This window comes from Mus caroli, chromosome 16 (assembly GCF_900094665.2).
Source record: "Mus caroli chromosome 16, CAROLI_EIJ_v1.1, whole genome shotgun sequence".
Classification (NCBI taxonomy): domain Eukaryota; kingdom Metazoa; phylum Chordata; class Mammalia; order Rodentia; family Muridae; genus Mus; species Mus caroli.
Genome location: NC_034585.1, coordinates 12,950,671 through 12,966,452, shown reverse-complemented (window position 1 = coordinate 12,966,452; position 15,782 = coordinate 12,950,671). Strand labels below are relative to the sequence as shown.

Here is a 15,782-nt window from a genome sequence, read left to right as displayed (position 1 = left end):
CTGATAAGTGGATATTAGCCCAGAAACTTAGAATACCCAAGATACAATTTGCAAAACACATGAAACTCAAGAAGAACAAAGTCCAAAGTGTGGACACTTTGCCCCTTCTTAGAATTGGGAATAAAACACCCATGGAAGGAGTTACAGAGACAAAGTTTGGAGCTGAAATGAAAGGATGGACCATCTAGAGACTGCCATACCCCGGGATCCATCCCATAATCAGCCTCCAAACGCTGACACCATTGCATATACTAACAAGATTTTGCTGAAATGACCCAGATATAGCTGTGTCTTGTGAGGCTATGCCAGGGCCTGGCAATCACAGAAGTGGATGCTCACAGTCAGCTATTGGATGGATCACAGGGTCCCAAATGGAGGAGCTAGAGAACGTACCCAAGGAGCTAAAGGGGTCTGCAATCCTATAGGTGGAACAACAATATGAACTAACCAGTACCCCCTGGAGCTCTTATCTCTAGCTGGATATGTATCAGAAAATGGCCTAGTCGGCCATCATTGGAAAGAGAGGCCCATTGGTCTTGCAAACTTTCTATGCCTCAGTACAGGGGAACACCAGGGCCAAGAAGTGGGAGTGGGTGTGTAGGGGACTGGGGTGGGGAGAGGTTATGGGGGACTTTTGGGATACCATTGGAAATGTAAATGAAGAAAATACCTAATTAAAAAAAAACATATCCTTATAAGTTCCATTCTTTTTTACTTATACTATCTAAATTGTTTTATCTTAGAAAAGATTTTGTTTATGTTACTAGAAATCTAAACAAAATGTATATAATTTTACTTACCTACACACAAAGCCAAACCTTTTCACTCATTGCAATGTAATATTGACAGATAATTTCTCATTACACAAATCTTTTAAAGAATTATTCCTTTTACTATTTGATATCTATGGGTGTTTTATGTGTGCCATTACATGAGCTTTTAAATGTTATTATTATGCATGTAATGACACCTTAGCTCAGGAATATTTGGGGGATGTCCTGGGAAGCATGAGCAAGCACAAAACTACAGTGTCCCCCATTCAAAATTAAAAATGTAAGGATACACCATCTGGGAGCGGGGGGATAGGCATATACTCAGGGGCCAAGCAGAGAGGTTCAAGAGTTTGAGGCCAGCCTGAGCCACATTGTAAGACTCCTCAAAACAAAACAAGAAACTGAAATGCAATGTACTTAGAAAATATGCTTACTATAATACAGTTACAAATTTTGGAGAACCATGTTTAAAAGCCGTATTTAATTCCTGGGCACTTATTCACTTTCTGAATCTCAAAGGCCTCAGAAGGGAATTTGTAATCCCTTTGGGAGCTGAAATTATAGCAATATTTAAAGCAATGTCTAAATTTCATTCAGTTTTTTTCTTCTCAGAGCTAATTGATTCAAAAACTGAAGAGAGCCTTCCAGTTTCCAGATTCTGTAGTCACGGCCATGAGAACATAAGGAGGTGGGACCCTGAGCCGGGTCTCAGTGCTGTCATGCCAGGGCCTGGGGAGGCTTCAAAGGAGTCCATATTCTACAGGCTGAGGTCTCAACTCTGACTAGTTGTGTGGCCCAAGTGCAAATTGTTTGAGTTTATCTCTCCAGGGGAAGTGTGTACAGTTTTGTACTTAATGTAAGGAAGGGTGTGCTATAATTCATGGTTTGTTTTTGGGCAAGGGTTTACAAGGATTCTGCTTGTGGTGGAATCTATTGTAAGAACAACACTATTGGTCTGCTGTCATCCAGGCAGTACCAGTATTGTGGTGTTCAAATCCACTTGGAAAGATCAAAGACTTAGACTCAATTCAAATTTAGATTAAATGAAGTTATTTTTACTGCTTGCAGATGGCAGCCTTAAAGCCAAACAGCATGCCCCATGGAAGGGAGTGTGTGTGTTTAAGGTGGGGTTTTTAAATGAACAGCAGAAAGGTGTGTATTACAACTATGCCTGGAATCCACAGCTGGGCAGGAAAATTGTTTTACTTCCCTCAGTTTCTTATCTTTCCTTTATATAGTAATAAAAGTCCACTTCATCCCTTTCTCATAGAAATAAGCAGGTTTTATAGAAGCAAAGGTTGCTGTTAATACCTCATAGCTTCTTGTCCTGTTCTTGTCTCATATGCTGGCCACTATGATTTCCCAGGCATTCCAGAGCAATAGGTCAATGGCCTTTATGGGATGCCTGGCTACATGTATTTTCTTTACTCATAACAGGGACCTGTATAAATTATTAGCCATGTCTGAACATTCTAATGACTGGGATAGAGCAGCTCATTTCTGAGCAGGCAAAGACGTCGTAAGGTTCTATTGTCCTGTTAGTACTATCAAGACTATATAGGATATCAACAGTAGTAAGGGCTTTCAAGATAAATAAAAGAACATTAGAGAAAGTGGTAGAGTGTGCTGCTTAAATAGACCAACCAAGAAAAGCCTCTCAAAAGACCTGAATGACAGAGGGGGAAGATTATGCTGGGCAGAGAAGAGCAGGGCTACTGACCCTAACATGCACACAAATGGAAAACTACAGGAATATGCAAGACTACAGTAAGGGGAAAGATAGTCCCAGGAGGTGGGAGATGGAGGAGCTGGAGAAGGTAGATTCTTACTGATGTCCTGGAGACATTAGTAAAGTCTTGCATGTATAAGGATCTGATTTGTGAGGACAAGATTGGAGAGATCAAGAGCAAAATTCAAGAGAACTCTTAGCCCTCTGTTAGCAGCTACTGCAGCATTTATAATAAAGGGTTTTTTTTCTTTTTAATGTTCCTACTTTCCAAATAAAACTAACTTGGTTTTATAGCTTGTTTATAAGCTAGGAACTCATGCTTGTTTTAAAAATGATTAAAAATTAAAGATCTTGGAAAAAGATAATCTCATTGAACGCAGATATTTCTTTCATCTCTATCTTTACTGAATAACTTGTATTAGTAAAAAGCTCATGGAAACACTCCAGCTAGAAAAAACTCAGGCTCATCCATCTGGCTTTGGCTTGAGCCTAGCCTTTGACAGCTGAACCATCTCTCCAACCTTCACCCTTTCTATGCTTGTTTAAATATGGCTTGTGTGCCAAGAATCTGTTTCTAAAACCATCATGTAGAAACGACATCCCTTTTCACCTGAAATTGACTTGTCTTCATTCTAAAACTTTTCATCCTGATGTTTCTTTTTGTATTTTATCTTACAGTGTTTTATCAAGTTACATTGATTTGCAGAAAGATTCTACTATGAACCTCAATATTCCTCAAACCCTAGGACAGCCTGGGTTAACCTCCTCACCTCCACGAAAATTTCTGCCCCAGCACTCTCCACAGAAGCAGGAAAACGACCCAGATCAGACTCAGGGGCAACATGGTTGTTTGGCCAATGGTGTGGTGGCTGCACAAAACCAGATGGAATGTGAAGATGAGAAGGAGACCACTCTTAGCCCAGCGACGGCTACTCAGACTGCTGCCGCCTCTCCTGATACACATGTGCTGAATGGAGAAAGAAATGAAACCATCACAGATTCTGCATCATCCATAACCAATAGTCATGATGAAAATGCTTCTGACAGCAGCTGCAGGACTCCAGGGACTGACTTAGGGCTTCCCTCAAAAGAAGGAGAGCCAGGGATGGAAGCTGAGCTCCAAGAAAGGGAAAATGGGGTGAACACCATGGGATTGGATACGCTGGACCAGCACCATGAAGTGAAGGTAAACTGTAAACCATCTCAGTGCAGGGCAAGCACTGCCTAGTGTTTCACAGCACCCATGAGATGAACGACTCAGGTTACTCATGCCAGCAGAGAAACCATTTGCAGGCTTGGAGGCTAATGGGTTTTACTGCCTCTTAAAGGTGCTTCCTGTTTTCTTCTTATGTAGCTTCTTTTGATTATTCTGTTGTGATGGTTGTATTGTAGAAAAACCATAGCAACTGTGTTGTATTGGGAGGCAGATGCTCTTTGTGGCTCTAGATGTTGCTTCTGTGGACCAGTATTATTTCCCGAGGGCAACAAATCACAAGTCTACATAGGAATAAGCAGGAACTACTAACTGCCACACCCAGGGGCTGTTACTCTAGACAGGGTGGAACTGTAGGAACCTGGACCAGCATCCTGAGATGGAAGTGAAGCTGAGGCTAAGCCCACTACAGGCTGTGCACTGCCACATGCATTGCTCTTCCAAATGGTTTCTTAGCCATTGTGCAATGGATAGCTCAGCTTTTTGGGGAGGCATAGTAAAGCTGAGTTCACATAAAACAGAAAAATTTGCTAGATGTATTTTGTCATACTGTTTATAAAATCTTCTTAAAATGACAAAATAAAATATTATTCAAACAGAAACAAAAAATCTTGAGACTATTTCTGGCCCATCTGTTAACTCACAGATATTTTTTACATGACTCTAACCACAGGTTGCTTTGATCTTGTTTACATCAGCATCTTACTCTAGGGTTTTAATAGCATGGCTTTCATTCCATACCTTAGATTTCTTGGTGTCATGTCAGTTTCATTCTGAATTTCCCTAATCTTTAACATGCTGTGTATATCTCTGAAACCATCCTTGAGATTTCTATTGCTCATTCTTTGTCATTGATTATACTAAATAAAATTACAACTTGGACAATTGTAGGAACATCAGCAAATGAAAAAATCCAAATCTTAAATCTATTTACGATAATTTACAGTTCTTTCCTGAGCATAGTCAGACAATCATAAGTGAAGGACTGATTCTAAAATATTAACGTGACTGACTGGTGGTTATATTTAGAACTTTAGCTGAAGGGCAATCAACAGAGATTATAATTTTAAGCAAATGGGAGAGAGAAAGTGACTCATGCCTCACCACGTTGTATGAAGCAGCAAAGAAAGAGTGCTCTGAAGGGAATCTCCTTGTGCCTCAACAGCTCAATAAAGCTCACTACTTCCGTCCTTACCTGTGGTGAAGGGAAGAGACACATAGGAGTGAGGTGCAGTGGTGCACCATGAGACAGTACCCCCAGCGAGTCATCTGCGGCACCACAGGCGCTGGTCCTATTAAAGGGCATTAGATGGTGGTTCCTGTGGTCACTGGCTAGTCCTCTTTCCACATTTTGTTATTTGTTGTATCTACATGTTAGATGAATCTTACGTGACTCGAGAAAGATGTAACATGGTTTTCTTTTTCTTTCTTTTTTTTTTTCTTTTTTTTTTAATTTTTTTTTTATTACGTATTTTCCTCAATTACATTTCCAATGCTATCCCAAAAGTCCCCCATACCCTCCCCCCTACTTCCCTACCCACCCATTCCAATTTTTTGGCCCTGGCGTTCCCCTGTACTGGGGCATATAAAGTTTGCATGTCCAATGGGCCTCTCTTTCTAGTGATGGCGGACTAGGCCATCTTTTGATACATATGCAGCTAGAGTCAAGAGCTCCGGGGTACTGGTTAGTTCATAATGTTGTTGCACCTACAGGATTGCAGATCTCTTTAGCTCCTGGTTTTCTTTTTCTTTCTTTTTTATTGAAAATGGGTATTTTTCATATAATATATTCTGATTATTCTGTACCTCACAGATCATCCCTATTTCCCCAGTCCAGCCAAATTCATGCCCTTTTCCTCTTTCTCACCAGAATAGTAACAGGCATATAAAATAATAAGATAAAATAAAAACAAATAGAGCTGTGTAGGACAAACAAAACAAACTTCTATTATTAAGCTAATAAAGCATTGAGTACTACAGGGCCTTAACCTCATAATCAGTGTATGCTGTGTAGGGATGAGCTGTTGATCCAAACAAGATCCAACATGGCGATAGTATGCTACCTTTGCTTTCTGCAGCTTGCCACATTGTGTTTCTTTATCTCAAAATGCAATATGTTAATGGTATAGGGGTAGTATGTTTTCTTAACTGTATTTTACCAGAATTAGGAGTAAAAAAGTTCCTTTAAAAAATATTAGTAGGATATTGTATACTAACCAGTTGGGGCCAGTCTATATGGAAAGGTATAATAGTTCAGAATTGTAATTTTATTAAAATATGCCATTAGTCATTATTATTGGTAATTGATAACTGACTTAAAAGAGTCTTTCTGATTGCTAAAAGCTGTGTTATTATTTGACAGTATATTTTGAGCAAAAAATGACAACTATAAAATACTTTGTTTTTGCCATGTAAAGGCTAGAGGATGCCTAACTGTCCTACTCTAACAATGGTGAGACTTCAGTTTTCTGACCCAAGATCTTCTGTGTAGCTCAACCTGATCTTGTACTCCTTAGGCTGCCCAGGTGAGCCTCAGACTCACAACTCCCATACCTCAGCCTACGGAGTGCTGGCATTACAAACTGTAGTACCATATTCAACTTGAAGAAATGCTAATAATTTGCAATATAGCCACAGCCCTCAAAGTAAATATCTTTTAAACCTCAAAACTAAACAATGAAAATAAGTTTAAATCATAAACATTTTGTTACATCTTTAGTTACTAGGCAATACTCTGAAGAAAGAAATGCTCTGAATAACTCTGAGAAAAGACAAACATAATATATTTGAGGGAAAATCTACTAATATAACCCTATAGAGTTTATCCTGTGCTCATGGAACTATAGAGAGATTTTCATTTTCATGATTTTGTATCCATTAAAGTATGTGTACTTATAACATGTATCTATTAAAGTGTATGTACTTAAGAAATGGTAACTATTCCTAATACATTAATTCTAAAATATAAACACATAGCTTTTGTCCCATGACAGAGAATGCTTAATTTAGATGAAGCACTTGTGAAAATGAGACTTCTCATGCCAGACAGGAGTTAGAGTAGGGTTGCCTGAATGTCCATGAGTCCCGTTCTTTGTGTCTAAGATAAGAGAGCACACTAACGATCTGATATGCGACTTCAAGTCTCTCTTGTTCTGTGGTACTCGTCCTGTGGGATGTGCTGTTTTGTTTTGTTTTGTTTTGTTTTGAGTGTGTGTGTAAATTCTAAATCAGTAGTGGGATTGGGTTGGGGAAATAGTTCAGTTAGTACACAGCTAGTTCTAGCACGCAGCATTGTTAGAATATTAACTATAGAATTAAGGTATGACACACAGCCAGATTTTCAGAATACAGACCAAATATAATGTCAAAATATCACTATAATTTAACTTAAAATTGCCCTAGAGCCACATTTACATTTTGATGTCTGGCAAAGGCACTAAAACTGTGGCATCCAAACTGTGAAGCACCTTATGAATTAGAGAACACAATGTTTATTTCCTAAGTGGATGCCAATTTTTATGAGGAAACAAGTCTCAAGAAATACTGGGTTGTATGTATACAAAGCCAGTCCTGCGTTTGCTGTGGAAGAATATTAGCAATGAACAATATGGATATAAATATCCTAGAATGGAAAATCATTTCACTTGTTCCCATAAAAGCCTAATGGTTTATGTATATCTTTAACAGACACATTTTAAGTAAGCCCAAACAAGCTTTTGGGAGATAGGAGAAACTGCAATCTATTTATAATTTCTGAATAATTATCAAAGTTTTTTTTTTCCTGCTTAAAATGAATTGAAATCACATGTACTGAAGAGTTACACAGTGTAATTTCAGCAGCTCGCCTATTTTGGAAAAAGTAGCAATGACTAACAATCAGGGTGAAGCAGCTATGGAAAGAGGAGCACATGAAGGAGCATTGAAATTGCCTAGATGGTAATGTAGGCAGAGAGAAATGGACACATACATTCTAGTAAAGGGCATACTTTTATTCATGTTGTTTCATTGAAATATAAATTTGTTTGGAGACAATGTCTTGAGAATCAACTCTCATCTGAATATAGTAGCTCACTTTAGTCAGTGGTAGTTAGTGGCACTTTTTGTTCTTGTTTATTGTGACTGCTGCTTCTGCTGTTAGGGAGGCTGGCTTTCTGAGCAGAGACTCAACTCTGGTCTGGACTGCAACTCACAGTGACCTTCCTGCCTCAGCCTCTTAGATTCTGACACTGCAGTTGCGAGCCTCCACACTAGGCTGTAAAGTTATTTTGTTTGTTTGGATTTTGTTTTGTTTTGTTTTGTTTTAAGGAATCTATTGGACTGGAGAGATGGCTCTGCAGTTTAGAGCGTCTGTAACCATGAACCAAGTTCAGATCCTAGTACCCACCAAAAAAAAATAAAAGAGCCTGGCTCCCAGTGTGAGTCTATAATCCCAGCTCCAAGGGAAGTAGAGACATGGAAATCAATAGCACTTGCTTGCTTTTAGCCTGACTGAGAAAACATGTGTCCTAGGTTCAAGAAGAGACCTGGCTCAACAGAACAGACTATACAGGACACTCCTTGGGCCTCTGGCTTAGTGTGCACAAGCACATGTATTTAATCACATACAAATGCACACACTCATAAATACCTAAAGAAATATTTAAAATATAATCTTTTTTACCTTAAAGAGGGGAGACTCTAGGGTATTTCTTCATAGCAGTTACTACGTATTTTAATTATTTGAATCATAATTATCTGTTAGTTACCTTGCAATGGCAAGCCTGTTTATTAGAATCTTCTAGAAGGCAATTGGGTTGTTTATTGACTCAATGTTAGATAGCCATTACTGTTTCTAAAGGCACACAGGACAGGTTTCTTAGTAAAGTACTTAGGATAAGGCAGAGCTCCGTAGAATTCAGAACTAGCAAATGTTTACAAATTGTGGTTACTTATTTAAATTTCCTATGTTAAAAAAAAACTCAGGCTAGACCCAATATGCCAGTGAAAATTTAAAGCTACTTCAGGGCTACAGATGTCGCTCAGTAAGGTTACTTACTTGCCCAGTATGTTTGAAGATTACATCACAAGCAACATAAAAATAAAGTAAAATATACCCACTTTCTTATTTATGCATAAATTTAATTCAGACTGGTAACATAAAAAGAAACACCAACTCACATGACTTAAGTTTCTTTTATATTTACAAAACACAGATCACGTTTGAATCCCCGAATGTGGCAATTTCTTCCAATCAGGGAGCAGCAGTCAGCTATATGGAAAACAAAACACCCAGGGAAGGAGTTACAGAGACAAAGTTTGGAGCTGTGATGAAAGGATGGACCATCTAGAGACTGCCATATCCAGGGATCCATCCCATAATCAGCTTCCAAACGCTGACACCATTGCATACACTAGCAAGATTTTGCTGAAAGGACCCAAATATAGCTGTCTCTTGTGAGACTATGCCGGGGCCTAGCAAATACAGAAGTGGATGCTCACAGTCAGCTATTGGATGTATCACAGGGCTCCCAATGGAGAAGCTAGAGAAAGTACCCAAGGAGCTAAAGGGATCTGCAACCCTATAGTTGGAACAACATGATGAACTAACCAGTACCCCGGAGCTCTTGTCTCTAGCTGCATATGTATCGAAAGATGGCCTAGTCGGCCATCACTGGAAAGAGAGGCCCATTGGACTTGCAAACTTTATATGCCCCAATACAGGGGAATGCCAGGACCAAAAGAATGGGAATGGGTGGGTAGGGAAGTGGGGGAAGGGTATGGGGGACTTTTGGGATAGCATTGGAAATGTAATTGAGGAAAATACGTAATAAAAAAAATAAATAAAAAAAATAAAAATAAAAAAAAGAAAACTGCCAGTGCTCTTGGATTTGGTTAGTTAGGATACCAGTTCTAGTCCTCAAGTTGAGGGTTTAGTCTCCCAAGACTGAGTCACTTCTCTTAAGTTGCAAACAATAAACTCAAATTGTGCTTCTGACCAAGTACTATACATGGATTTACAGGATACTCTTATAACATTTGGTTTGCTTGAGTGGTTCACAGAACTAAGGAAAGCAAGATGTTCTATGCATGGTTTATTGTACAGAATATTACAAAAATTAGAGATAAAGATGCATAAGGCAGGATACCAGGGAGGAGGTCAGGCCTGTCTGCCCTCTCTGGGCACACTTTGTCTTGCAGGAACCTTCATGTGTTCAGCTACCCAGAAAGTCTCCAAGGTCAGTCCTTCTAAGCTTTGCCATTCTTTTGCCTGGAGATATCACTGAGTAAGCATGACTGCTAATAGACTGCTTGGGAAGCTCAGCTCTACCTATCTCTTCTTGTTGGTATGCTTTCTTTGCAGTATAGGGAGCTCAGGACACTTTCTAAATGGAGAGGTTCATTATGATATACTTTGGGGCAAAGATAAGAAAGAATTTCTTTATGGTCAGCTCCAGGTCAGAGGCGTGAAGGATTGTTGATAATCTGCCTTGTGATGGTTTGTTTGTTTGTTTGTTTGTTTGTCTGTCTGGTCTGCCTTGGAAAAAGACAGGAAATTTTTTTAATGTATCATAATATATGATAAATATCACAGAGCCCCATCCAGGTAGATAGAGCATATCTTCAAAAATCTAATAGGGGTGTTTTAGAGGATAATCTTTTAAATTGGAAACAATCTTTCCATTAAAATGTGTGGATTTCATATACCTGATAATTATTAAAATGCTTTTTAAAAGCCTGCATGAAAAGGAATTTCTTTGGAAAAAATTAAATACATATTAAAATGCACCATAGCTACAGACACTCTGTTGAAGCAGTTTTATCAGCAGGTACTCTGTACCTCCTCAGTCTGTGCTCTTTGCATATATCAAAGTCTGGGTTTCTGCATAAATATATAAGAAGAAACTAATAAACTACGTAACAAATTATTACATAAAATCCTTTATGAGTAGAATTGATTAGTAACTGTGTAAACCAGCTGCCTTCAGCTCAGTATTTTTGTTATGTGTACACAGCCTGCAAAGCAAAAATAAAACTTGTTCCTGTTTCATAGTTAAAAGGATAAGTCAAGGGCTAGACGTGGTAGCTCGAACCTTTAATTCCAGTCAGGGGCAGGCAGATATGTGTGAGTTAACAGCCAACTGTGGACTCAGTCTCAATAAAACAAAGATGAGTGAAATTATGGAAAAATATCACTGTTTGACATGTGACATAAAAGAAAAACAGCATTCTGACATCTTGTCAAAGTCATAATAATTACAAACAGTAGTTACATGGAAGCTAGCTACTTGTATCAGCAATCTTTTATTGAATTCTGGGATTCTTATTGAAACACTCTAGTTGATTAAAGGAGTTAGAAACCTAACAAGAAAAAAAATCCTATTATCATGAAACATGGTTATACAAATTAACAGTTAAATAAATGTACCTATTTAAGGAGCAAAGAGTAAGATTAGATTTAATTATAGATTAGATGAGGCCTGGATTACTGGTGCATACTTTAATCTCAGCATTTGGGAAGTAGAGACAGGCAGATCTCTGTGAGTTCAAGGTCAGCCTAATCTACAAAGCTAGTTAGTTCTAGGCCAGTCAGGACAGCACAATGATGCCCTGTCCCAAAAGATTAAAAAAAAAAAAAAAAAAAAAAGTATGAGAGAGGTGAGAGGAGGCATAGCTGGAAGAAGATTGGGATAAATTGATAGTCGTACCTTAGTATTGGGCACATGCTAATGCATTTTGCTGTTTTCTCTCTGAATATTTATTATCCTATATTTCACAATGTATTTTTAAAGGCAAAATGTTTGCTCTGTAATCCCAGCACTTGGGAGGCAGAGGAGGGCGAATTTCTGAGTTCAAGGCCAGCCTGGTCTAGTAAGTTCCAGGACAGCCAGGGCTATACAGAGAAACCCTGTCTTGAAAAAAAAAAAAAGAGTTAGTAAATAAGACAGTGGTACTATATGTAAAAAGAAGGTAAGAGCAAATGAAGTATAGTGCTGGGTACCAAGAAAGACAACATTCTGAGAAAAGGGTAAACAGCAATGTTACCAGGCACAGACTGTATAGGTCTGATCACCCAGCTTCATGGTCCTGAAACATTTGGGAAAATCCTCTTAGATTGAGCTTTCTGATTAAGTGTTTGTTGCTTAAGAAAAATGTCTAAGCTGCCTTTTCTTATATGCAAATATCTGTTTGATTTTTTTTTAGGAGACTAATGAACAGAAACTTCACAAAATAGCCACTGAACTTTTACTTACAGAAAGAGCTTATGTCAGCCGACTCGACCTCCTAGATCAGGTAACATTTTGCTGCCGTTCATCGTTGGGCCCTAGGTATGGAAGCATTTCAGGAGGTGCAGTGCAGGCCTGGGTGGTGGGATGGTAAAATTTACTTGCTTTAAGGAAATGTTCACAGCCTCACTGATAAATTTGCTGAATATAAGATGTTTGCAACTCCTAAGAGTGTAGGTTTCTATGTAAAAGTCGCAGCACAGCTGTGTTCCATAATGTCAAACATTCTTCTTATTTCTTGATGATTTACTGTGCTCTTGGGAGGCATGTGAACTATTAAAATCTAAACAGGCTATTGGTGGTTACTTTGGTGGCTCTGTCTTGTTTGGTGTGTTGCACTGTGTCATGCCATGGGGCTTTGAGAGATCACTTGTTTAGCCTTGTATGGAACCTGGCTTCATCATCCGGACAGAATGTGTTGTATGCATGGTTCCACTGTATCACATTTTGTATTTTAATTGTGATGCAGCCTTGAGCCTGGTCTCATCCATACACTTTCGGAGTTCATGGGGTCACTTAGAAATGCACTGAGCTCCTACAGTGCTGCAAAGAGGAAGCTGCCATGTTTCAATGTTTGTTGTGAGTCTCATTCTAGTTTGGCTTCTGGTAAATTGAGATTTCATGGAAACACATGGTCCTAGACACATCTTATTTTGGTTCCCAGGGTCAACCCTACACTGGTTGTATGGATTTTGTGAAACCAATTTAAAGTTTGTATTTTGTGCAACAGTGAAGTGGTAGTTCAGATTCTCTGTGTCAAGGAACTTTACCATGAAATAAAGTCAATCACGGTGGGGAAGATGTTCCTATAGTGAAAAGAGGTCTTTTCTTATAGGCAAGTTGTTTCCTCCTCCTCCTCCTCTTCCTCCTCCTCTTCTTCCTCCTCCTCCTCCCCTTCCTCCTCCTCCTCCTCCTCCTCCTATTTCCCCCCATTCTCCATCTCTATCTCTCTCTATCTTTCTATCTCTCTCCCTCTGTCTCCTCCCCCGTCTGGTGCCAAATTGATTTGACTACTTTTTGATGTTTTAGATGTTTTAGTGTGTTAATTAGTACAGTGCCCCATCTGTCAGAATCTTTAAGGATATAATTTTTATGGCCTCCCAGTAGTAAAGTGCAGTTAGGTAAATTTAGAAAATTAATAGTCCTTTGGACATGGAGAAGGAACAGATTTCTGCCTGATTTGAACAAAATGGCAGTTAGGAAATGTAGCCCGAGCAGAGTATAGCCAAGAATTCAGGATGTTTGCTTTTGCCACTTATCTCTGTGGTACATGTTACAGGTGCAGAAGATCCCCGAACACACAATGCATTCACATAGTCAGGTGTTATCATTTATTAAAAAGCAAATGAAAATCTGAGAACTAAAGGGGTTTGTTGGTTTTGTCCACTCATTGTCTCTGTTCTATGGGAACTAAGTTAGTGACTCCCCTTTCAAGATACATACAGTATCTATAGGTTTATGGGAAACAGCAGCAGACTTCTCCACCTCCGTTACCATCTGTTGCTGTGATGCAAAGCCTGCGAAGGACAACTTAACTTGACTCACAGTTTAAGATGGGGATACAGTCCATCATGGCAGGAAGGTCAAGAGGGCAGGATCTTGTTGAAGCACGTCACATTGTATTCATAGTCAAGAAGCAATGAGCAACTAGTGTGTTGTTCTGCTCAGCATTCCTTCTCCGCTGATTGCAAGATCCCAGCCAAGGAATGCTGCTACCCATGTGGGCAGGTTTCCCATCTCTGCCAATGCAATTAAGATAATTGCCCATAGAGGTGCCCAGAGGCCTATGTCCCAGGTGATTCCTTGACAACTAACACTGAACATTACTCACAGGGAGAGCCATTTATAATAGTTATAGACATCATTTAAAACATAGTAAGTGAAAAACATCACACTGTATACAGAATGAAATCTTTTCATAACCCTTAATTATAGCCATAGATGAAAATGTAAATCCTTCCTCATCAATTGAAAATTCTCTGCACAGAAACACTTTATTAACTATCTACTTTAACATTCTGGAAGGAAAAGGTAAATAAATTCCATATAGGTAGGGGCATAGTTTTAGTTATAAATAAATCTTCCTAACCCTCATTTAAAATTCTTCAAAATCAAAACATATAGTTCTTCCTACATTTCACAGAATCATTGATTCTCTAAGCCATAAGTTTCCCCATTTACTCATCAAGCTAATGTTTCCAGCCCAGGACAGGCCAGCACGGTGAAAACTGGTTAGCCCACAAATATAAAGTGACATTTGCTTTATTCTTTCATTCAGGTATTTTATTGCAAACTATTAGAAGAAGCAAACCGAGGCTCATTTCCTGCAGAGATGGTGAATAAAATCTTTTCTAACATTTCATCAATAAATGCCTTCCATAGTAAATTCCTATTACCTGAGCTGGAGAAACGAATGCAAGAATGGTAAGACGGGAGAAATGGGACTTCTGTGCCTAAGACATGCATACAGGACGGTGCTTCTTAACTTTTAAAGAACAGCTGTACTACACACCACAGCTATACTAACTATAGTTCCAAAGTGTTACATAAAAGCAACTGGTAGGTGTGGGACTGCATGTTCATGTTTTGCCCCACAGACGAAATTTGCTTCTGTGCTCTAAATGGAGCTCTGACTAGTGAAGACCAAATTCAGGCATGATCAGCAAATCCAGGAGGTGTATAGGCTCTTTCTGCAGTTCCTTAGCTAACTCTTAAAAGCTGTCTCCTGCACGTGTTAGAGCAGTGGACCTGATAGAGCAGATGGTGTGGAGTGGTACTCTATCTTCCGGCCTACAGATCTCCTATTCTGTAAAAAATCTTAATGATATTTTTTATATTTAAAACAGGGAAACTACACCCAGAATTGGAGATATCCTGCAAAAGTTGGCGCCATTCCTTAAGATGTATGGAGAATATGTGAAGGGATTTGATAATGCAGTGGAACTGGTTAAAACCATGACAGAGCGTGTTCCCCAGTTTAAATCAGTGACTGAAGAGATTCAGGTAATAGAACACTTTTTTCCTGGTCACAAGTTATTTTTTTCTGACAAGTTTCTATGCTCTTCAAGATCTAAAATTGAGATATAAGTATTTTTCTAAGAAATTTAGCCAAAATCTAACCTACTGAATTCTGCAAAGATAGTATCTAGAGTTAAAGCAGTTAATTGTGAAGCACACTTCACATACTAAGTGGTAGAAAATGTTCAATGTGCATTGCCTTTCAATTTCTTTTTTTTTAATCTGCTCAAAACCCTAAGAAATTTTATTTATTTATTTATTTATTTATTTATTTTATTGGTTAGTTTATTTACTTACATTTCAAATTTTATTGCCCTTCCCAGTTTCCCCTCCACAAAACCTATCCCGTCCCCCCTACCCCCTGCTTCTATGAGGGTGCTCCACCACCCACCCACCCACTCACCCCTCACCACCCTAGCATTTCCCTATGTTGTCACATCAAGCCTTCATAGGACCAAGGGCCTCCACTCCCATTGATGCCAGATAAAGCAATCCTGTGCTACATATGCAGTGAGAGCCATGGGTTCTTCCAGGTGTACTCTTTGGTTGGTGGTTTAGTCCCTGGGAGCTCTGGGAAAGTCTGGTTGGTTGATACTGTTCTTCCTATGGGGTTGCAAATCCCTTTATCTCCTTCAGTCCTTTCTATAACTTCTCCATTGGGGTCCCCAAGCTCAATCTGATGGTTGACCATACGCATCTGTATTGGTCAGGCTCTAGCAGAGCCTCTCAGGGGACAGCTATACCAGGCTCCTGTCAGCAAGCTGTGTTGGTGTCTCATTTGTCAT

General features: G+C 39.1%; 1 protein-coding gene across 4 annotated transcripts in view; it reads left to right on the top strand.

The window, feature by feature from the left end:
• Positions 1–15,782, top strand: part of Fgd4 (FYVE, RhoGEF and PH domain containing 4) — a 161,770-nt gene that overhangs the window by 104,495 nt on the left and 41,493 nt on the right. For all 4 annotated transcript variants that reach the window (XM_021185217.2, XM_029470309.1, XM_029470307.1 and 1 more), the window contains exons 4-7: positions 3,181–3,688; positions 11,897–11,986; positions 14,258–14,403; positions 14,826–14,982. In XM_021185217.2, coding sequence (XP_021040876.1) covers positions 3,181–3,688; positions 11,897–11,986; positions 14,258–14,403; positions 14,826–14,982 — 901 coding nt within the window. The remainder of the gene's footprint in view (positions 1–3,180; positions 3,689–11,896; positions 11,987–14,257; positions 14,404–14,825; positions 14,983–15,782) is intronic.